The following is a 22,135-nucleotide window of genomic DNA, read 5'->3' as shown; positions in this document are numbered from 1 at the left end:
GCACTTCATGGGCTTTTGAAGGCTTCTAGTTAATTTTAGCAGCAATGGGCAATGGCAGGCTGCTTCTGCCCCATAGCATCACATAAGGCTCCGACTTGAGCTCCTTTCTGTGTGAGGGCCTCTCTCAGGCTATGAAATGCTCCTTGAGTTCCTTAAATGAGTCCTGGGGTGGGAAGGAGTAAGACCAATTCCTCCACCACACCCACTTCCCATCCATGCTGGTGAAAGTGTGCGTGCAACAACAGAGATGTGGACACAATGAAAGGCTTGGCCTAGTTCAGTGGAGCACTAACGGGGCTGCTCCAGTCTCTTGACCAGAAATGGCAGTGGCAGCAGGTACTGGCTGGGTGAAGCTGTCTCAGCCCTGCTCTGGTGTATCCCCAACTTGGTGAGGCTTGCACATCAAAGACACTTAGGCAAATGGCTAAGCTGAGAGGGGGCCAGGGAAGCCCCCACCTGCCTGGAATGTGACCTGAAATTACACAAAGGGCAGGGCTGTAGAGCAGAGGTTCAAGCCCCTCCCCCTGCCTTTCTGGGCTCTGCTCCACCTCACTTGCCCTGACAGAGGCTTGGTCAAGGGGGGGTGCCTTGCTATGAGTGGGGGGCAGCACTTCCTGGGATTGGCAGTGGAAGGGGGCAGCCAGAGCATCAAGCAGCAGCAGGCTCAGTCATGGGGGTCCTGGCACTGGCAGCAGACAGCCATGTCGTCCCGATAGCGCTCCACCTGGATGGTACAAGAGACGAAGCCAAACTTGCTCTGCAGAAGGGCTGTGGCCTCCTGCAGCACCATCTCCGGGTCAGCACCAGACTCTGAGGATAAAGGCCAAAGCGAAGGATCAGTTGGTGTGGAAGCCCCAGCCTTCTGTCAAGTTCCTCCCTTTTTCCCCTTTCAAAAACACAGTGGTTTGGTTGGGTCAGCTAGTTGTGCTCATCAGTGCCAGGCTGGCAACAGCCCTTTTATCATGGTACTTGTGGCTCATCACTCAGACCCATTGTGGGAAGAAGGGCGCCTCAAACAATGGGCAAGAGGGAGCAACCCCCACACACACATACACACTGTAAGGGGGTGAGGGCAGAGGAGCAGCCTGCTCCTCCAGCAGGTGGAACAGAGGAAGCTCCCCTGTATGGAGTCTGCCCTTCTGTCCACCAAGCAGGGATACTGCACTGTGGGCCCTTTTGGGGGGGAGAAAGAGGTTGCTTTGCCAGGTGGCTTCCCCATGTACTATTTGACTGTTTCTCTACATTGAAAAAAGCCACCACCACCCCACCAAGGTAAACTGAAGCCCTCAATCTGGGGCTGCACATTGCATTCTCATGCCCTCAAGTCGCCTGCTCCTGCGTTTGGTGCAGGAGGTCCCAGGAGGTCAGAGCAAGGGGAGGGGGGATGGCTCACCAATAGCTACGTGCACGGCCACTATGTGATGGCTGAGAGTCAGGGCCCAAAGGTGCAGGTTGTGGGCACCCTTCACACCTTTGACAGAAAGCAGCATTTCCTTTACTGCATGGAACTCCACACCCCGCGGTGCACCTGGAAGACAGGAGGGGGGAGAATTGGTACTTGCTCAAGAGATCTCCAAAACCCCTTTGACTCCAAACCTCCTGGGCCACCATGTAAGAGCTCAGACTCCTAAAGACTCGCCCATCCCAAGAGCAAAACAAGTCGCAATGGAAAATGCATTATTGACTGGGGAGAGGTCTTTCTTATTCTGAACGCTGCACAGAGAGCTGATTTCGACTGGGACTGGCATGGAGGTACACAACGCTAGGGTGTCTCCTAGGGGACTGTTGCCTGGTCTTGTGGGTGTGTCAGAAGAACCAAAGCATCTTTTGAGGCTTAAAACCCCCAGCCCTGAAGGTGTCATGTGCTGGAACATCTTGTGCATGTTCTTCCAAAACGGCATGTGAGCAAAACAGAATCCTTGTGCACCTCAGAAGGATAAGACTTCTGGTCGCGGGTGTATGATATGGGTTGTCCTGAAGCTTATTTGGGGGTGCCCAAGTATGTCCCCTTCAGTTTCTTACTCAGGCAGCTTGTCCAGCTCTGTGCTGAATGAGGAACTGGAAACAAGGCACCAGCATGCGCCTTAGCCACCAGCAGAGTTCTGGTTTTTCTGAAGCCCTCAGCAGTGAGGGCAGACACGTGTGCCTTCTCAGAGGGGAGCCTGAAGAACTGAGTCAAACAGAAGAGAGAAGGGATAAGGTTGAGCAAGAAGCGTCTTGGCTGCCCTCCATGTGAGAGATGGAGCTGCTTGTCAGCCTGCGTGGGAGAACTGGAGGCCAGAAGTGAGACCAAACCAGGAAGATCCATTCTGAAATGTTGTTGGTTCTTGAAAGAGAGAACCTTTATGATTGTAAAAATCCCCTTGAGGGATTTAGAAACTCCTGTCTATGTAAACCACCTTGAATAAAGTCAGAGGAATAATCCGATGACCAGAAAGGTGGTATATAAATACCTTATTATTATTATTATTATTATTATTATTATTATTATTATTATTATTATATAAGGTTCTAAAGCTAAAAACTGAATGTCATGACATCCCTGGGTCTAGGTGGCTCCCACCCAGGAGTTCTTAAGGAACTCAAATGCAAAAATTGCTGATCTTCTAATAAAAAGATGGAACTTGTCCCTTAAACCAACTTCTATGCGACTTTCCAGTGCAAGAGGACTGGAAGGGAACCAACATAAAAACACACATCTGTTATGGATAAACTGATGGAAAATAATTCAGCTAAAGTTATGTGCAATGCAATCCTATCTTGTGCTAGAACAGGCAGACCAAGAGGCCTGCGCTGTATCCAGTGTAACATAGGGGCCCAAAGTGGCTCAGCTGGAGGCAAGGAGAAACTGTTTCCCCTTTTCCCTGGATAAGCCACTACAAGTCTCCTCAGACTTGTGCCACCTTCAGAGGTGACATACGTCTGAGGAGAGTGGAGCGACTTGCAGCTGCTCTGTGCTGCTCGGGAATGGGGTCTAGGATCCAGCATATCTGCTGGGTCCCAGCTCCACTTCCTGCTTCCCGCCCACCCCCGGGATCATCCTCTGCCTGCCCTCCCCCCACCCTGGAACACCACCTCCCTGCAGTCCCAGACCTCTGTGTCGGCCGAGTTCAGCCAACACAACCTACCTGGGACAAGCTGCTCCATGCACTAGCATGGCTTGCTCCTGAGGAGGCACAAACATGCTTTACAGCATGGTTCCCCAGCTTTACAGCATGTTTGTGACCCTCCTGGGCCAGCACAAGGGACTTTTGCCAGCCCAAGGGCGCTTTAGGATTGCATCCTTAAGTATATAGAAGAACAAGCCATGCTGGAGGAGAATCAGCGTGGTCTCTGTAAAGAGAAGTCCTGCCTCACTGACCTGCTAGAAATCTTGGACCCTGTAAGCAGGCAACCAAACGGCAAATGCAGTTCAGTGTAGGGACCCAGAATGCCACTTGCTGCCACCTCTATGATATCCAAAAAAGGCACCTTACCATGCTCTTCATGCAGTCTCCTTAATGGCAGAAGCATGGGACCACCGGTCATCCTTGTAAAGCAAGTTGGAAGTCCTGCGTTTCTGCATTTAAAGGCACCATGTAGGGAGCACGGGCAGGAGGCAAATGATCAGCTGTGCACTTGCCTATAGCAGGCAGAATGTGAATTGACTCATCCATGGTGGGCTGGGTGGAGGCCGCAGCAGCCTTAGGAGGATGGGTACCATGAATCCACCACCCTCTGGCCTCCTGCAGTCTCCTGCTGATGCAACTCACATCTCCTCACACCTCGTGGATGGGCTGCCCAATTAAGTGTGATGTCCACTGGGGAAAAGTATACCAACTTCACATACACGTGAATGGTTGGTGACAAACCAGGAACAAGATCTTGGGGTCATGGGCGGGGGGGCTCAAAGAAAACCCCAAGTCAGTGTGCAGCAGCTGTTAATGCAAATTCCATGAGTAGTAATTGTACTTTCATGGTTAGGTCATTAGGGAAAGGACTTAGAAAAAGACTGCTAATACCTTGAGCATTTGCTCTTGTGTGGTAAAGGCAGGATAAAAATCTTTTGAATTAAATAAACAAACCTATAGTACAGCTAAATGAAGAATACTGTGGAGATTTTAGTCATGGAGGGCTTAGTGTGGAGGGAGACATTTTCGGCCACAATCCTAACAACTTTCCGGCACTGACATATTTATTTATTTACTTGGTTTGTACCCCGCCTTTTTCCCTGAAGGGACCCAAGGCAGCTTACAATAATCATTAAAAACACAGTTAAAAACATGAATTAAAACAAGATAAAAAACACATAACAAGAACATTCTTAAAAACAGCAATCAGATAAAAGATGTAAAAGGAGCAAACAGCAGCAGTTTGTAAAAAGGCCCCAAGCCTGTAAAAGCTAAAGATGTTATAAAGGCCAGGAACTCAGAAGGCTTGTCTGAACAGAAATGTCTTTAGTCCTTGCCAGAAAGTTTCAAGAGAGGGAGCAGTTCGACATAAGGGCAATGCAACTCCAAGGTAAAGGAACAAACATTGCCTAACCTTGAGGAGGCCTCCATGACTGCCCCCTGACTGCAGGATGCAGCACATGCCCCACTGGAATAGCTATGCCCACTGGCGTCGCTAGGGAGGTGGGGGGGGTATGGGCCCCACCAGGTGACGCGCCAGGGAGGACACGCTAACTTCACGGGGTTAGGAGCTACCGTGTCACGCCATACACCATTGGATGTGGAATGGCCAGCGGAGTGCAGTGCAAAAAACAGAATTGAAATCACTCCTTTCATTCAAAGGTTATGGCCAAAAAACCTGAAGGAAAAAATGCATGGAGCCCTATGGAAAGTGAAAGTGAGCAGTATCGCGCATTTACTCGTGTGTAGGCATACTTACCATAGTCTGTCAGAAAGGGCAGGCTGAGAGGAATCCAAAGACACCGGAATGGTCCCAATCCAGTGAATGCAGCCCCCCCAAAACACCCAAGAAGCTGCCCCCTCCCAGCTGTGAGTCTGAGCCAAAACGAAGCCACGTAGCTACATGATCACCAGAATTTGGAGGAATAATCCCATCATGTTATACATCAATCAATGCATAATTTTATGCAGAATGCAATGAAATAATCCACATTAAAATATCTTTGTTCTAACAAAAGGTACAGCCAAAAAACCGGTAGGGGCAGGGTGATGGTACATCACCACGCCCACCTGGGGTGTTGCCCCGCCCACTACATGGGCTGATGCGCAGGCCTCCTGCACCGGGTGAAGCGAATCCTAGTGACGCCACTGGCTATGCCAGTGCTAGAAAGTTGGTTAGGATTGTGGGTTCTGATGCAGTTATGGCCTTTGGAGTCAGCCAGCATGAAGGCTTGTTCTCAAGAACCAAATGCCACTGTCGGGCTCAACCCTCACAACATTCTGACTTCGTTGAAAGCTTCTAAGGCTTGGATATTATTGCGGTGGTTGTTTTAAAGAGGAGGCATGACACAATGACCGCAAACTTTATTTCTTTTGGCCAACAATAAAAATTGGTCGGACTTCCAGTTTTAGGAAAATGGGGAAAAAAGCAAAGACATGCTGGAGGAAAGAGGCTGATTGAAAAGAGCAGGAAGCCTTTTGGTGGGAAACTACAACTGTTTTTTGGTGCAGTGCATTTCATCCATCTTTTGGTCAAACCCAGATGTTTAGAATAACAGCTGAGAACAGCTGGATATGTACAGAGCTGAGCAGAAATGTGAAAAGTTCCCCAAAAATACAACTTGGGGGAAAGCCAACAACCTGGAATATGGCACAGCTCTCTCTGCTCAGCGAAATGCGGAGAAATGCCACATCTCAGAAACTAGCAAGACAAACGGAAACCAACTCAACACTGAACTGGATTCATTCCAAAACTGAATAATATTTTCTCACATTCAAAATGGTCAAAAGATCTCAGAGAACAAATCAGGATCCAATGTTATCATCTAGGACCGGGACTCACTTTTTAGAATAAGAATCTATCAGGACCCACTGGAAGTGATGTCATGACCAGAAGTGACATCATCAAGCAGGAAAATTTTTAACAATCCTAGGCTGAAATCCTACCCAGGATTAAGTCCCATTTATTATCATTGTTAAAAAAGTAGCTTATTTAAGGTCTGTAACATTTCCCCAAATGCAGTCACATACCAAGGTAGTAGCAAGTCTAATATATTAAAAATAAAATATTGAAATGAATAGGGACCCACCTAAAATTGGCTTGCGCCCCACCTACTGGGTCCCGACTCACAGTTTGAGAAACACTGATCTAGGACTTGTTTAGAAATGGAAAGAGAGTGATTTCTTGCCCATGAACTGGAGAAGAACTTCCAAGCAACCCAGAGCACGAAGGGAAAGTGTTTGGATGTGGTGGGGCCAGCTGCCATTCAGACTCACAACATTGGCCAGCAGGAATCCCAAATGGCAAAGGAACCCACCCAGAGGCCTGCTTTGTGGTTTTGACGCAAAGGGCTACACTTTCAGACCAGCAGTGTTTTCCCAACAACAGAAAGCCAGAGGCTCCTGAGACCCAACAGAACACAAAGGGCAAATCCCCCCCCCCCGTGCTGCCTCTGTCCTTGGTCGTGCCATCACCATCACCAGTGGCAGACTCCTCCCCAATAAAACCAGCACCGTATTCATCTTATTTGATTGAAGGCAAACTGGGACTGCCGCGAGATCCTGCTGGGCATCAGCAGACCTGCTCTTCAGCAGGTAGGCAGAGCAGGCTGCTGCGGCCCCCTTTCCTTGGTCCTACCGTAATGTCTGGGCTTCTTTTCACCTGGCACTTCTTCTTCCTTTTGTTCCCCCTCTACTGTTCTCTGTTTTTTACATTGTCCCCTCCTCCTTTTCAGTTTTCTTGCCAAACTGTGCAAGAGCTGTCATTCTGTTCCCCACATTCCCCCCCCTTCCACTCCCACTCGGCCTTGTGTGTTTGTTTCAACATGCTGCACGCCGCCTTCTCTAGATCAAATCTGGCTCCCTCCCTCCCTCCCCTGTCTCCTGCTGTCTGCCTCCTTGGGCACCTGGGGCTGCCCACGGGAGATCCTTCACCAGGGTTCCAGGGCATTGTCTTGAACATGGGTGCAGTTGCTGCAGTTATTATTGTTAAGAATGCGGCTTACTGTATATACCGCTTTTCAACAAAAACATCTACAAAGTGGTTAAAGAGAAAAACCAAGTAACGAAATGGCTCCCTGACCCAAAGGGGTTTACAGTCTTAAAAGATGCAGAACGGACACCAGCCAATGGAAAAAAACACCATGCTGGGGTGAAGAGGGACAGCTACTCTTTCCGTGCTAAATATAAGAGAAGCACCACTTGCAAAAATGCCTCTTGCCCTTGTAATGGTCCTGCTCAGTGGGGAGTGGGCTGGGGGACTGTGTGTAAGTCAGGGAGAGTGGGGGGTCTCTGGGACAAGGCAGTGTTTGGTCTTCTGCTCCGCTGCTGCAGCTTCTGCTGCTCCCCTAGTGCAGCTTGTGCTGGCAACAGCCCTCCCCTCTCTTCCCTTGTGCTGCAGGGTGAGAGATGCATTGTGGCAGGACAGGCATGCTGCCCCCATGCCTCTCAGAATGCGGGCTGGCTTGCTGGAACCCTGCCTGGTCCCAGGTAGTGAGGAGGGTATTGAAGTGAGGGAATCAGGGCCACGCAGCCTCCCTGAATGGCTTTTGGGATTTTGCTGCCCCCTTAACAGTTCAGTTTTGAGGTTTGCAGAGTTTCCTCTGGGCAATTATCTCCATTTAGGGACCCTCCTTTTGTCTGTGGGTAGTCCTGCTTGGACTACAGACCTATGGCACTAAATCTAGAGTTCAGAAGAGGAATACCTACATAGCAAAATAAGTTATTATTTGGAATACACCCACCACTATTCACAAAATGGTGGGCTGGAGCAGCATGGTGGCCAAGAACCTGAGCTACAGACCACGACTTCCCTGGTTCTGATCCAGTTTCTGCCAGGAATTCTTGTTTGGTTGCCTTGGGCAAGCCCCTTCTGCTCAGCCTCAGTCTTCCCCAGCTGCCATATGGGGATAATCATACTGACCCACCTTACCGAGTTATTGGAAGACAGTTTTACTGGATGGATCCACATTCTGCTATTATCAGATAAATGTCTGTCATAACTCTCTGTCCTGTTTCCTCCCAGAGATCTGAATCTTAAATGTCCTTGCCCTTCACTGGCATAGGCATATCCCTGTGGCCTGGGCCCCCCCTTTCCTTGGCACACAAGCCAGCCCTGAGATCTGATTTCTGTTCTTCTCCCTTTTCCCATCGAGCGACAAGGATGCTGTGTAGGAAGATCCTACAGTGCTCCATGGCTCCTGTGTGATGCTACCCAGGGCAGCACTGCCTTGCTTCCCACACTAGCAAACCAGCTTGAGGGAGGGCCTGCAGTTCAGGGGCAGAGCTGCACCTGCTTGGCATGCCAAAGGCGCTAGTTTCTGTGGCAAGCCCGGGTCAACCCAAACAGACAGTGCCAGCCCTGTCACAGGTTAACTCAGTAGGAGGGAGTCCAGAGTACATGCAGCAGAAGCCCAGGCCTCCCAGCCAAGGCTTCCCTCACCTGCTCACCTTCCATGAGCACCCGGATGACATCACGGAGGACGGTCAGAGTGGAGCCCAGCACGAAGACGGAGAAGAGGAAGGTACTGATGGGATCTGCAATCTTATACTGGGGCTGCGGAGAGCAGGAGGAGGCACTGACAGCCAGCGACTTCAGCCTGAGCCGCCCTGGGGAGGAATGGGGCAGGGCCAGCCTCCCTGATGACAGTGACCCTCCCGGCCCCTTACCTTGAAGTAGATGACAGCGGCAGCCACAAAGACACCAAGGCTTTGGAGCAGATCACCCACCACATGCACGAAGGCTGCTCGGACACTGGTATTGCTGGGGGTGGGCAGTGACTGTCCATAGGGGCTCTCGCCAAGGCGCTCGTAGCTCCCTGGGCCCAGAGCATGGCTGTGCGGGGAGCCCGACTGGTGCAGGAGGTAGGCCATGCTGGCAAGAAACACAACATATGAACATAAGAACCTTGCTAGATCCGGCCAAGGGCTAATTTAGTCCAGCTTCCTATATATCTCAGTGGCCCACCAGATGCCTGAGAGAGCACACAAGACAAGAGCATGATGCCCCTGTCTGCAGCAAGCCCATCAGAGGGGACCCCTACCAGAGCTGAAATCTTCCAGTTAGTGCCCCCTCCTGTGCTCAAGGCAAACCATGTTATGGACACAGTTCCTTTGGTGTGCAGGCGGGGGGGGGGGCAGGGGGGTTGATGCAGAATGCCCAGCCTGGCAGGGTTGCGACCTTCCTCAGAGCTTATTAATGGTGCTGAGGAGGCACACACCATGGGAGGGGGGTCTAGAAGGGGGGCAAGAGGCTCACAGGCTGGAGTGGGACCTGCTGGAGCTCCATGGGCACTGCCCGGCACTGCCTCTCACAGGAAAGACTGCCCTTCCCTCCCAAGGACAGGCCACTGCTCTACAGCTCAGCCTCTGGTCTAGGTTCAAAACTCAGCAGCACTTCCCTTCCCCAGACTGCTTGCGCACCATGGCTGCCCTTCAGGGCAAGCCCCCAAAGGGTGCTCTGTAGCAACAGCTCCAGGGCGGGAACTTTAGAAAAGCCTCTGCTCAGGCCAAGGAAGGTCTACTTGACCTCTTCCCACCAGCAGGCACCAGCCAAAACTGCCAGAGACCTCCCAGCTCAGTGTTTGCGCCTCTAGGCTGCCTCTGAACACCAAGCGCCCCAGGCAGCCTCTACATGCTTTCTTCACATCTGCAAAAGAGGCAGGAAAGAACCTGGGTTTGTGCAGGAGGGTCCCTCAGCCTGCTGCATGAGAATGACTGGTCTCCTCCCAGCCACCCCAAACCAGATCTGCCTGTCTGTGGTATGTGGCCAGCAGCCACCACCACCCCCACCGCCAACCGCTCCTTACATGATGTTCACTCCTACAGCACAGGCCGAAGTGCCCAGCATGGCAGAGGCTTCAATCTCATAATCATTGCTGATGATGCGGGCTGATGCCAGATAGACCAGCACCCCTGTGACAATCCAGATGGACAGAACAGACACCAGGGCACCCAGGGTCTCTGCAAGGAGAAGCAGCTGCCAGTCAGGACACCCCCCTTTCTGGAACCACTGACAGCCCTTGCTCAGCAGCACAGGAGGACAGAGCAGGGCAGGCACCCACGAACCCCCTCCCACTCCCAGCAGGTCCAGCTTGTTGGGCAAGAGACTTCTGCTGGACTCCACTAATTTGAGGGATTCTGCTTGGCTTTTGCTTTGGCAAAGCTGCCATCATGCCCAGTCCAAAGAGATAATCTGCTAATGTCTCCAGAGCAGTGAAGGGAAGCGGCGAGAGGGCAGCAGTGAACTGGGAAGGCCCTGTGTCAAGTCCCCATCAGCTGTTAAGTTTATCTGGTTGCCTTTGGACCAGTGTTCATCCTAAACTACCTGTCAGGTGAGGAGCTACAAAGCATAAGCCATGCATGTAGCAAAGAGAAGAGGCCTGCTTCCCTTGCCCACGAGGGTACTTTGGCTTCTGAGTCCCAGGCACAATCCAAGCCTCCCAGCAGGTCAGAAGACAAGCCACAGAGCCTTCCTTTTTCCTGATGTGGGGTGGAGGCACTGCTGTGAACATCAGTCCTCACAGTGTGAAGCCCTATAAGAAAGGAACCCTTTTGCCGTCCTCCATCAAGCATGCAATAAGCAGCTTGAACCCATTTGTCATTGCGGATGACTCACCTTCCAGCTTCCCTCCTGGAGCACTCTGCATATTGTCGACAGAAGTCTTGAAAGGGCCTCTCAGGCCCTCTCAGGCATCTCCCCTCCTGAGCGAGGACTGACAGTACTCCTCCCTGCATTCCTTAAGCTGGTTTGAGCTTGGGTCTAACAGGATGCTCTCACTCAGGGGGGGTCATCATCCACCACAGGTGCTGGAACCCCATCAGCTGTTTCAGAGCTTCCCAGGAAAAAGCTATTCCCCAGGAAGAAATTGTGCTTCCTTGTTTTTTTGGTTTTCCCCCCAGTGCATCCACGTCAGCAGCTTAGCCTGGTCTGTGTCCGCTTGCAGGAAGAGACTCCAGGCTGCCATGCACCAACCTGTAGTTGGGGAAGGACTCTGGCCCCGTGGGAAGTGTCAGTTGGCTGTTTGTCATGGGCCTGGGTGAAAGGTTGCTATCTTGCATAGCAGGTCCAGTGGGCCTGGCTTTGGCCAGTCTGATATTGGGGTGGGGAGTATGAGCAAACTTACCTGAGCGGTGCCAGCCAAAGCTCATTGTCTTGGTGGCTGGGCGAGTGGAGACCCAGAGGGAGAAGAGGCTGACACCCATGCTGCCCATGTCCGTGAGCAGGTGGGCAGCATCCGTCATGATAGCCAGGCTGTGTGCCAAGTATCCCCCTGCAAAACAAGCAGAAAGGCCTCAGAGATATGGGCAGAGGCTGGGGCTCTGTGGGGTGGAGTCTGGTGGAGCTGTAGCAGAGCCAGCAGCGCTGAGAAGCAGGGCCAGGAGGAGGCCTGTGTAGGTTTCCTTCAGACTCCACCCTGGAACAGCTTCCTGTGGCAAGGACTGAGCTGGAACATTCTGAAGGCAGGGGAAGAGGACAAGAACGAGAGCAAATGGGGACAAACTGCAAGAGAGGAGATTCCGCTTGGAAATCAGGAAGACATTCTTGACTGTAAGGGTGGGTCGGCGGTGGAAGAGACTGCCAAAGGAGGTGGCAGATTCTGTGTCACTGGAGATCTTCAAGCAGAGGCTCGACAGGCACCTGCTGGAGATGCTCTAGGAGGATTTCCTGTTACAGGCAGGTTGGACTAGATGACCTTGTGGGTTCTGTCCAACTCTATCATTCTATAAATAAAATTATCATGGGATAGAGGGAAGTTGCTTTCCCTCTGGCACAACACCAGAATCAGGGGACATCCACAGGCATGCATTGGTGGGAGAGTTAGAACAAAAGGAAATATTTCTTTACCCACTGCTTAATTAACCTGTGGCACTCCTTATCACATTATGTGGTGATGCCACTTAACCTAGATGCCATTCAAAGGGGATTGGACATTTATCAAGGAAAATCCACCAAAGGTCACAAGCCATGATGAATATATGCTGTAAATTTTCCCTGGGTTGTGCCAGTGACGCTTGCCTACAAGGGAGACATCTTTGGGAATCTGATAACCTGGGCTGAGGGGGAAGCCACGGTAAGGTTCAGTTGGTGCTTCCAGGATGACAGCTCAGCTCCTCTTCCCAACATCATTCCACTGTGATGCACACACTTGTTTGCAAGCTCAGTCACATAGGTCAGGCAAAAGAGCTCCCACAATTCTGTTCAGTAACACTGACCTATGACCTCTCCAATCATGAAGAGGAAGCAGATCACACAGGCAATGCTGAGTTTCCGCTGAGCCTGAAGCTTCTGTTGGCTCTGGCTGGGGGAACAGGGCCCCAAGTGGCAGTGCGGAGCCAGGCGGTGCTCCATCTCCAGGTCCACAGGCACCTCTGCAGGCTCCTTCTCTGGGGGAAGGCCAGGAAAGGCATTCTGGGGAGGGCCTGCAAACAGACTGAGAGGATATCAGAACCTGAAAGCTGCCATCTCACCAAGTCAGCCCCAGGAAGAGTAAATGAGCAAATCCCTCTGTCTGTCTCAGGCAGGTGTCCCAATGGGCAGGCTGACAGCCACCCTGGGTACGCAGACATGGAAACAACCCTCCAGGAAGGGCAGAGCCCCTGCAACACCATGCCCCATGCCTCATCACAGCCAGGTAGCCCGGAAAGATGCTATGGCTGCTGGGAGCACAAGTGGTGTGTTCAACGTCATTCTGTATTACTCCTGAACGAGTCCCACATTTACGTAACCAGAGAGCTGTGCATTTTTGGACTGTTCTCCTGACCATACTATGAATGAGCTCAGGTCCAGCTTTCAAAAGTCGATCCTGATCCCTGTTTGCTACTGACAGACCAGCTTCTGCAGGTCACATGCCCTGGAGAAGAGGGATGAGGCAGCTGTTGCCTCTGATATTGTGACAATGTCCATCTCCCATTGGTCTCTGCTTGATTCTGCCTGTATTTGTACTTTGGCTACCATCACTGTGACCCACATCAGTGCTTCTTTAAATTCTGTGCACACACCAAGCCACACATTGATGTACCAAAGGGAGGGCCTCAAAAACTACTTGTACTCACCTCAATGAGCTAGCTGCATGTAAGTATTGCAAATTCTGATCAATACCGAGCCACTTTAGTCAGTCATGTGCTCTACCTGGTGCAACAACTCCTGTATGGGTTGCTGCATCAAGTCAGCTGCCTGGCACCTGTCTTGGCCACCCATGGTAGGCATCTCAAAAAGGATATAGTGGAAATGGAAAAGGCGCAAAAGAGGGCAAATAAGATGATTGCTGGACTGGGGCACCTTCCTTATGAGGAAAGGCTACGGCTTTTGGGCCTCTTCAGCCTAGAAAAGAGACGCCTGAGGGGGGACATGATTGAGACATACAAAATCATGCATAGGAAGGATAAAGTGGATAGAGAGATGCTCTTTACACTCTCACATAACACCAGAATCAAGGGACATCCACTAAAATTGAGTCTTGGGAGAGTTAAGACAGATAATAGAAAATATTTCTTTACTCAGCGTGTGGTCGGTCTGTGGAACTCTTTGCCACAGGATGTGGTGACGGCATCTGGCCTGGATACCTTTAAAAGGGGATTGGACAAGTTTCTGGAGGAAAAATCCATTACGGGGTACAAAATAAGAACATAAGAACAGCCCCACTGGATCAGGCCATAGGTCCATCCAGCTTCCTGTATCTCACAGCAGCGCCACCAAATGTACAACAAGGTAAAGGCAGAGTAGGAGAAGAAATTGGGAATGGTAGCATGATGGGATGTGAAAGACGGTTTAGCACAGTGAGAGGATGCAGAGACAAAGGAGCGAATAAGCAGCTCACTCTGGGGCATTCCATGTACAAATGCTTTTATGCAAATGCCCGAAGTCTCCGAACAAAGATGGGAGAACTGGAGTGTCTGGTGACTAGGGAAAACATTGACATAGTGGGCATAACGGAAACCTGGTGGGATGCGGAGAATCAGTGGGATACTGCAATTCCGGGCTATAAACTCTACAGGAGGGACAGGGAGGGGCGTGTTGGAGGTGGGGTGGCCATTTATGTTAAGGAAGGGATAGAATCCAGCAAAGTAGACATTGAAGGTGGGTCAGACTCCATAGAATCTCTATGGGTTAAATTACCAAGCCTGAGGAGTGATGTAATACTGGGGGCGTACTATCATCCTCCAGACCAGAAACCAGAAGGGGACCTTGAAATGAGGAAACAGATCAGGGAGGTGACAAGGAGGGACAGGGTTGTAATCATGGGGGACTTCAATTTGTGTTCTGGTCACGAAAAGGAGACCGGATTCCTTGGCATGCTAAATGACTGTACCTTAGAACAGCTAGTCATGGAACCCACCAGAGGACAGGTGACTCTGGATTTAATATTGTGTGGTACTCAGGACCTGGTTAGAGATGTCAGTGTTACTAAGCCATTGGGGAACAGTGATCATGCTGCGATCCATTTCGACATGCACGTCGGGGGAAGAATACCAGGCAAATCTCTCACAAAAACCCTTGACTTCTGACAGGCGGACTTCTCTCAAAAGAGGAGTCTGGTTAGAAGGAGGTTGAAAGAGAAGGTAAAAAGAGTCCAGTCTCTACAGAGAGCATGGAGGTTGCTCAAATCAACAGTAATAGAGGCCCAGTGGAAATGTATGCCGCAAAGGAAGAACGACTCGACTAAGGAGGGTGCCTGCATGGCTAACCAGCCAAGTTAGAGAGGCCGTAAAGGGCAAGGAAGCTTCCTTCCGTAAATGGAAGTCTTGCCCTAATGAGGAGAATAAAAAGGAACATAAACTGTGGCAAAAGAAATGTAAGAAGCTGATATGGGAGGCCAAGCGAGATTATGAGGAACACATGGCCAGCAACATTAAGGGGAATAATAAAAGCTTCTTCAAATATGTTAGCAGCAGGAAACCCGCCAGAGAAGCGGTTGGCCCTCTGGATGGTGAGGGAGGGAAAGGGGAAATAAAAGGAGACTTAGAGATGGCAGAGAAATTAAATGAGTTCTTTGCATCTGTCTTCACGGCAGAAGACCTCAGGCAGATATCGCTGCCCGAACGGCCCCTCCTGACTGAGGAGTTAAGTCAGATAGAGGTTAAAAGAGAAGATGCTTCAGACCTCTTATGTTCTTATGTTTGAACAGTGAGGTGGCTAAGTTTGCCACCTCAACGTTTGACATGAATTTGGATAGATCAAGTAAGAGGAAAAAGAAAGGAGGAAGCTTACCTAAATCTTTTTTACAATTGGCAAAAGAATTACAGGTTACAAGCCATGATGTGTATGTGCAACCTCCTGATTTTAGAAACGGGCTATGTCAGATGCAAGGGAGGGCACCAGGATGCAGGTCTCTTATCTGGTGTGCTCCCTGGGGCATTTGGTGGGCCGCTGTGAGATACAGGAAGCTGGACTAGATGGGCCTATGGCCTGATCCAGTGGGGCTTATGTTCTTATGTTCTCAGCATCTTGTCCTGGGATGACTGTCCATGTTTGCCCACAACCATCTCTTTTGGAAAGCCTGATCTCCTGTCAGCACTGTTGCTCCCATGTGTGACCATAGTTGAGGACAGGGCAGTTCTTTGCAGATGGAGTTGGTAGCAAAAGGCCCTTTGTCTTTCAGAACTGTTGTCATGTCAACATTTGTTTGATACCCCAATATGGCTCCAAACTTGTCAAATAGGATAGTTACTTCCAAGAAGCCTTGAGCAGAAGTCATAATACTTGTTTGTTCAGTAGATTCCTACCCTCTCTTTCCCTACTAACCTGGGTGCTTACATAAGATCAAAATCTATAATAAATCTTATATCATAAAATTGAAAACAGCCACAGCATTAAAAAAAATCAGTTTATGCAAGAGCAAATAGCCAAAAGACGAAAAGCAGCAGCACAAAATATCTCATCCTAAGTGGGGCAGAGCGTCAGTGAAAGGTGTGTTCTGCTGGTGCTGACCACGATAAAACCAAATTGGCACATTCTGGAGTGCCAAGAGGAAGGATGGAGCTGTCCTGCATGCTCCAGAGCAGCCAGAAAAAGCTGTCATAGAAGTGCGGTGGGGGGGGATGGGATGGGGGAAGGTAGACTGTACTCAGAGAGGGCTTGGCAGCAGTGCCTCAGGGTAGGGATGGGCAAATTGAGTCCAGGAAAGGGGCAGGTTTGGTGGCAGCAGTGGCTGCCGAATCCTCACCCCCTTCCTGGACCCAATCCCATGGCATGGGTCCACACAGACCTGCAACAGCAATGTCACTTGTGCAGGTCCAAGTAGATCCCCCTGCGATGCAGAAGCTTACCCCCAGGTAAGGGAACAATTGTTCTCTTACCCAGAGAAGACCTCTGCAACTGCAGGAGGCAGCAGTAGCCATTTCAGCACAGCTGCATCTGCGAACGGGGGGGGGGGGGAATAGAATTGAACTGTAAGTCTTCTGCATACATAATGACTTGATGCTCTGCACTTCCCCAAGTTGACCCTTCCATGACAGGCAAGCAGAAGTGGAGAGAGCAGGGGCCTGATTCATGCCTCTCAGACTCTGGTCAGCATTAGACAAGTTGCTACTGGCTCTCATTCCCAGGCAAGGTTCCCCAGTCTCATATGTGTGTTTCTGAGTTTTCCTACCCAAATGCAAAACTTTACATTTATCCCTGTTGACACACATCTTGTTTCCATTCACACTGTCAAGGTCATCCTGGACACTGTTCCTGTCATCTGGGGTATTAGCTGCCCTCTCAGTTTGGTGTTGTCCGCAGATTTGATGAGCATCCTCTCTACTCCCTCACTGAAGTTGTTTATAGAGATACAGAACAACACCAGGCCCTGTCTGGAGATGCTGCTGGGTACTCAACCTAGGAATCTCCACATACAAAGTGAGGGCTCCCACTGAGCTACAGCTCTACCCCCAGGGCAAGGTTGGTACTAGAGGTTGGCTAGGTTGAGGCCTGGATGAGGGCCCACCTGGTCTAGCTAACATAAGAAAATAAGAACAGCCCCACTGGATCAGGCCATAGGCCCATCTAGTTCAGCTTCCTGTATCTCACAGCGGCCCACCAAATGCCCCAGGGAGCACACAAGACAACAAGAGACCTCATCCTGGTGCCCTCCCTTGCATCTGGCATTCTGACATAACCCATTTCTAAAATCAGGAGGTTGCGCATACACATCATGGCTTGTACCCCATAATGGATTTTTCCTCCAGAAACTTGTCCAATCCCCTTTTAAAGGCATCTAGGCTAGACGCCAGCACCACATCCTGTGGCAAGGAGTTCCACAGACCGACCACACGCTGAATAAAGAAATATTTTCTTTTGTTTGTCCTAACCCGCCCAACACTCAATTTTAGTGGATGTCCCCTGGTTCTGGTATTATGTGAGAGTGTAAAGAGCATCTCCCTATCCACTCTGTCCATCCCCTGCATAATTTTGTATGTCTCAATCATGTCCCCCCTCAGGCGTCTCTTTTCTAGGCTGAAGAGGCCCAAACGCCGTAGCCTTTCCTCATAAGGAAGGTGCCCCAGCCCCGTAATCATCTTAGTCGCGCTCTTTTGCACCTTTTCCATTTTCCACTATGTCTTTTTTGAGATGTGACGACCAGAACTGGACACAATACTCCAGGTGTGGCCTTACCATCGATTTGTACAACGGCATTATAATACTAGCCGTTTTGTTCTCAATACCCTTCCTAATGATCCCAAGCATAGAATTGGCCTTCTTCACTGCCGCCGCACATTGGGTCGACACTTTCATCGACCTGTCCACCACCACCCCAAGATCTCTCTCCTAATCTGTCACAGACAGCTCAGAACCCATCAGCCTATATCTAAAGTTTTGATTTTTTGCCCCAATGTGCATGACTTTACACTTACTGACATTGAAGCGCATCTGCCATTTTGCTGCCCATTCTGCCAGTCTGGAGAGATCCTTCTGGAGCTCCTCACAATCACTTCTGGTCTTCACCACTCGGAAAAGTTTGGTGTCGTCTGCAAACTTAGCCACTTCACTGCTCAACCCTGTCTCCAGGTCATTTTTGAAAAGGTTGAAAAGCACTGGTCCCAGGACAGATCCTTGGAGCACACCTCTTTTCACCTCTCTCCATTGTGAAAATTGCCCATTGACACCCACTCTCTGCTTCCTGGCCTCCAACCAGTTCTCAATCCATGAGAGGACCTGTCTTCTAATTCCCTGACTGTGGAGTTTTTTCAGTAGCCTTTGGTGAGGGACCGTGTCAAACGCCTTCTGAAAGTCCAGATATATAATGTCCACGAGTTCTCCCACATCCACATGCCTGTTGACCTTTTCAAAGAATTCTATAAGGTTTGTTAGGCAAGACTTACCCTTACAGAAGCCATGCTGACTCTCCCTCAGCAAGGCCTGTTCGTCTATTGTTTTGAGATCCTATCTTTGATGAGGCATTCCACCATCTTACCCAGTATGGATGTTAGGCTGACCGGCCTATAGTTTCCCGGGTCCCCCCTCTTTCCCTTTTAAAAAATAGGCGTGACATTTGCTATCCTCCAATCTTCTGGCACCGTGGCCATTTTGAGGGACAAGTTGCATACCTTAGTCAAGAGATCTGCAACTTCATTCTTCAATTCCTTAATAACTCTTGGGTGAATGCCATCAGGGCCCAGTGACTTATTGATCTTTAATTTATCAATGAGGTCTGAAACATCTTCTCTTTTAACCTCTATCTGACTTAACTCCTCAGTCAGGAGGGGCCGTTCAGGCAGCGGTATCTGCCTGAGGTCTTCTGCCGTGAAGACAGATGCAAAGAACTCATTTAATTTCTCTGCCATCTCTAAGTCTCCTTTTATCTCCCCTTTCCCTCCCTCACCATCCAGAGGGCCAACTGCTTCTCTGGCGGGTTTCCTGCTGCTAACATATTTGAAGAAGCTTTTATTATTCCCCTTAATGTTGCTGGCCATGCGTTCCTCATAGTCTCACTTGGCCTCCCGTATCACCTTCTTACATTTCTTTTGCCACAGTTTATGTTCCTTTTTATTCTCCTCATTAGGGCAAGACTTCCATTTACGGAAGGAAGCTTCCTTGCCCTTTACAGCCTCTCTAACTTGGCTGGTAAGCCATGCGGGCACCATCCTGGATTTAGTGGAACCCTTCTTTCTTTGTGGTATACACCTCTGCTGGGCCTCTATTACTGTTGTTTTAAGCAGCCTCCATGCACTCTGGAGAGATTGGAGTCTTTTTACCTTCTCATTCAACCTCCTTCTAACCAGCCTCCTCATTTGGGGGAAGTCTGCCCGTCGGAAGTCAAGGGTTTTTGTGAGAGATTTGCCTGGTATTCTTCCCCCAACGTGCACGTCAAAACGGATCGCAGCATGATCACTGTTCCCCAATGGCTCAGTAACGTTTACATCTCTAACCAGGTCCTGCATACCGCACAATATTAAATCCAGAGTCACCTGTCCTCTGGTGGGCTCCGTGACTAGCTGATCTAAGCCACAGTCATTTAGCACGTCAAGAAATCCGGTTTCCTTATTGTGACCAGAACACAAATTGACCCAGTCAATATGAGGATAATTGAAGTCCCCCATGATTACAACCCTGTCCCTCCTTGTCACCTCCCTGATCTGTTTCCTCATTTCAAGGTCCCCATCCAATTTCTGGTCTGGAGGACGATAGCACGCCGCCAGTATTACATTGCTGCACAAGCCTGGTAATTTAACCCACAGAGATTCTACGGTGGAGTCTGACCCACCTTCAATCTCTACTTTGCTGGATTCTATCCCTTCCTTAACATAAAGGGCCACCTCACCTCCAACATGCCCCTGCTGTCCCTCCTGTAGAGTTTATAGCCCGGGATTGCGGTATCCCACTGATTCTCCGCATTCCACCAGGTTTCCGTTATGCCCACTATGTCAATGTTTTCCCTTGTCACCAGACATTCCAGTTCTCCCACCTTTGCTCGTAGACTTCGGGCATTCACATAAAAGCATTTGTACACGGAATGCCCTAGGATGGGCTGCTTATTCGCTCCTTTGTCCCCGCATCCTCTCAGTGTGCCAAACCGTCTATCACATCCCATCACCCTACCTTTCCCAATTTCTTCTCCTACTCTGCCTTTGTCTTGTTGTTCTCTAACCTCCCCATCTTCATCCCATAGGGATGAGGAGTCCCGAACCGGATGCCCCTCGGCTCCTGTCGGCCTTCCCCCAGGGATCAGTTTAAAAGCTGCTCTGACATCCTGACACCTGACACCTCAGCACCATTGGCAGTGGCAGCATTCAGTGAGCCAGCAGGGACAGGCAATGGAGTTGTGGAGGCCCCAATACAGGGCTTTGCCCCAGAGCCCCCAGCAACCTGCTACTGATAGTGCATCTTTTAGTGTGAGTCACTGCGACTCTCCTTCTTGGTCCAGCCCTTCCTATCATTGCAAAGGACTCCTGGTGACATCATGTTGGGACCCTGCCAACAGCCTTTGGGCTGCACCATGGGCAGGGACTGATTCCTAGCCAGTTGAGGCTCCCTGGGTGGGGGTCTGAAGAGGGGTTTCTAAAATGATGCCTGGTGTGAGGCTCTTCTTTTGTGCCTCATACACACCCTGGAGAACATTGAGCTGCTCACATAGATTTGCCATCTGTTTATTTTATTTCAAGTATAATTACTGTATTTGCTGCCTGATATTGCATTGATATATGGCAAAAAAAAATAATGGAATTTCCAAAAAAAAAAAAAAAATTAAATTTCAGTCTTAGAAACAAAATTTGTTTGCTTTATATAATTTGAAGCAATTAAAAAAACTCTCAAGAACAATCGATTAGGAGGACAAAAGCACTCAATATTGTGGCCAATAAGAAAATATATTATTAGCTTTTGTTAGCTTATCAGTAGTCAGATCAAAATTAAAATTTTCAAAAAAAAATTGCCTTTGACTAGTCAAAAAACTAGGGGAAAAAATCTTAATTCTGGGAGCACCACACACACTCCCTGGACCCTCTTCGCACACTCCCTAGGCCGCTCAAGCTATTACAAACCCTGCAGTACATGGTCATCTCTCTCTCTCTCTCTCTCTCTCTCTCTCAGTATTAGAATTTGAGGTTGTCCAAAATGTTGTCACTGCCATGAACTCCTGAGACAGTTTTAGGCAAGCCGCTCCCTTTCAGCCTCAGTCTTCCCCAGTCACAAGATGGGAGCAACAGTCCTTACTCACAGCATTGTTGCAAGGATTATGTTGTTGTTGTTGTTGTTGTTGCAGCAACTGTTACCCTGCACATGCCCGATCTCGTCTGATCTCGGAAGCTAAGCAGGGTCAGGCCTGGTTAGTACTTGGATGGGAGACCGCCTGGGAATACCGGGTGCTGTAGGCTTATACCATAGTCTTTCCAGACTGAAGGTTGCCAACCATGTTGTTGTTGTTATCAGCATTTGTATTGGCAACCTTCAGTCTCGAAAGACTATGGTATCGCGCTCTGAAAGGTGGTTCTGGCACAGCATCTAGTGTGGCTGAAAAGGCCAATCCGGGAGTGACAATCCCTTCCACACCGGGATGCAAGTGCAGTCTGACCCTGGTCTGTCTCCCTGGCTATGGGCCTTCCTTCTTTGCCTCTTAGCCTCAGACTGTTGGCAAAGTATCTCTTCAAACTGGGAAAGGCCATGCTGCACAGCCTGCCTCCAAGCGGGCCACTCAGAGGCCAGGGTTTCCCACTTGTTGAGGTCCATCCCTAAGGCCTTCAGATCCCTCTTGCAGATGTCCTTGTATCGCAGCTGTGGTCTACCTGTAGGGCGCTTTCCTTGCACGAGTTAAAATCAAAATTGAAAATCAAAATTGAAAGTTAGCACCTAAGGGAGGTACATAGGGCTACTCTGAGCAGGAGCAGAGTCCTACTCGTGAGTAAGAGCAGAGTCCTACTCGTGAGTAAGAGCAGAGTCCTACTCGTAAGAGCCCAAGGGTCAGGCATTTAAATCAAAGTTGAAAGTTAGCTGCACCTAAGGTAGCACTTAATCGAAGGAAGGGAGGAGGATAAAGTGGAAAGCAGGTTTTTCTACTTGTTTAAATTAAACCTATACTTAACCCAGGTTAAACCTAATCTAAGTTAGAACA

General features: G+C 49.7%; 1 protein-coding gene and 1 pseudogene across 1 annotated transcript; one reads left to right on the top strand and one right to left on the bottom strand.

Annotated features, from left to right (window-relative positions):
* Nucleotides 1-664: 664 nt before the first annotated feature.
* Nucleotides 665-13,308, bottom strand: SLC30A3 (solute carrier family 30 member 3). The gene is made up of 8 exons (XM_066623895.1): nucleotides 13,240-13,308; nucleotides 12,324-12,519; nucleotides 11,234-11,380; nucleotides 9,917-10,070; nucleotides 8,778-8,982; nucleotides 8,559-8,664; nucleotides 1,394-1,528; nucleotides 665-810 (listed from the first exon to the last, which is right to left on the bottom strand). Exons 1-8 carry the CDS (start codon nucleotides 13,306-13,308, stop codon nucleotides 665-667), a joined length of 1,158 nt encoding a protein of 385 aa, XP_066479992.1.
* Nucleotides 13,309-21,281: 7,973 nt separating this feature from the next.
* On the top strand, nucleotides 21,282-21,401 carry LOC136637037 (5S ribosomal RNA; annotated as a pseudogene).
* Nucleotides 21,402-22,135: the final 734 nt, after the last annotated feature.

The sequence above is a fragment of the Tiliqua scincoides genome, chromosome 1, assembly GCF_035046505.1.
Source record: "Tiliqua scincoides isolate rTilSci1 chromosome 1, rTilSci1.hap2, whole genome shotgun sequence".
Lineage (NCBI taxonomy): Eukaryota > Metazoa > Chordata > Lepidosauria > Squamata > Scincidae > Tiliqua > Tiliqua scincoides.
This window is presented reverse-complemented; position numbering and strand designations above follow the sequence as displayed.

Coding starts and splice junctions, on each gene's coding strand:
- SLC30A3 (XM_066623895.1), bottom strand. CDS start 13,308: ATGGGTGGCCAAGACAGGTGCCAGGCAGCTGACTTGATGCAGCAACCC. Junction 8,983..9,916: donor GCTGTAGGAGTGAACATCAT/GTAAGGAGCGGT, acceptor GTTTCTTGCCAG/CATGGCCTACCTCCTGCACC. Junction 8,665..8,777: donor CCGCTGTCATCTACTTCAAG/GTAAGGGGCCGG, acceptor TGCTCTCCGCAG/CCCCAGTATAAGATTGCAGA.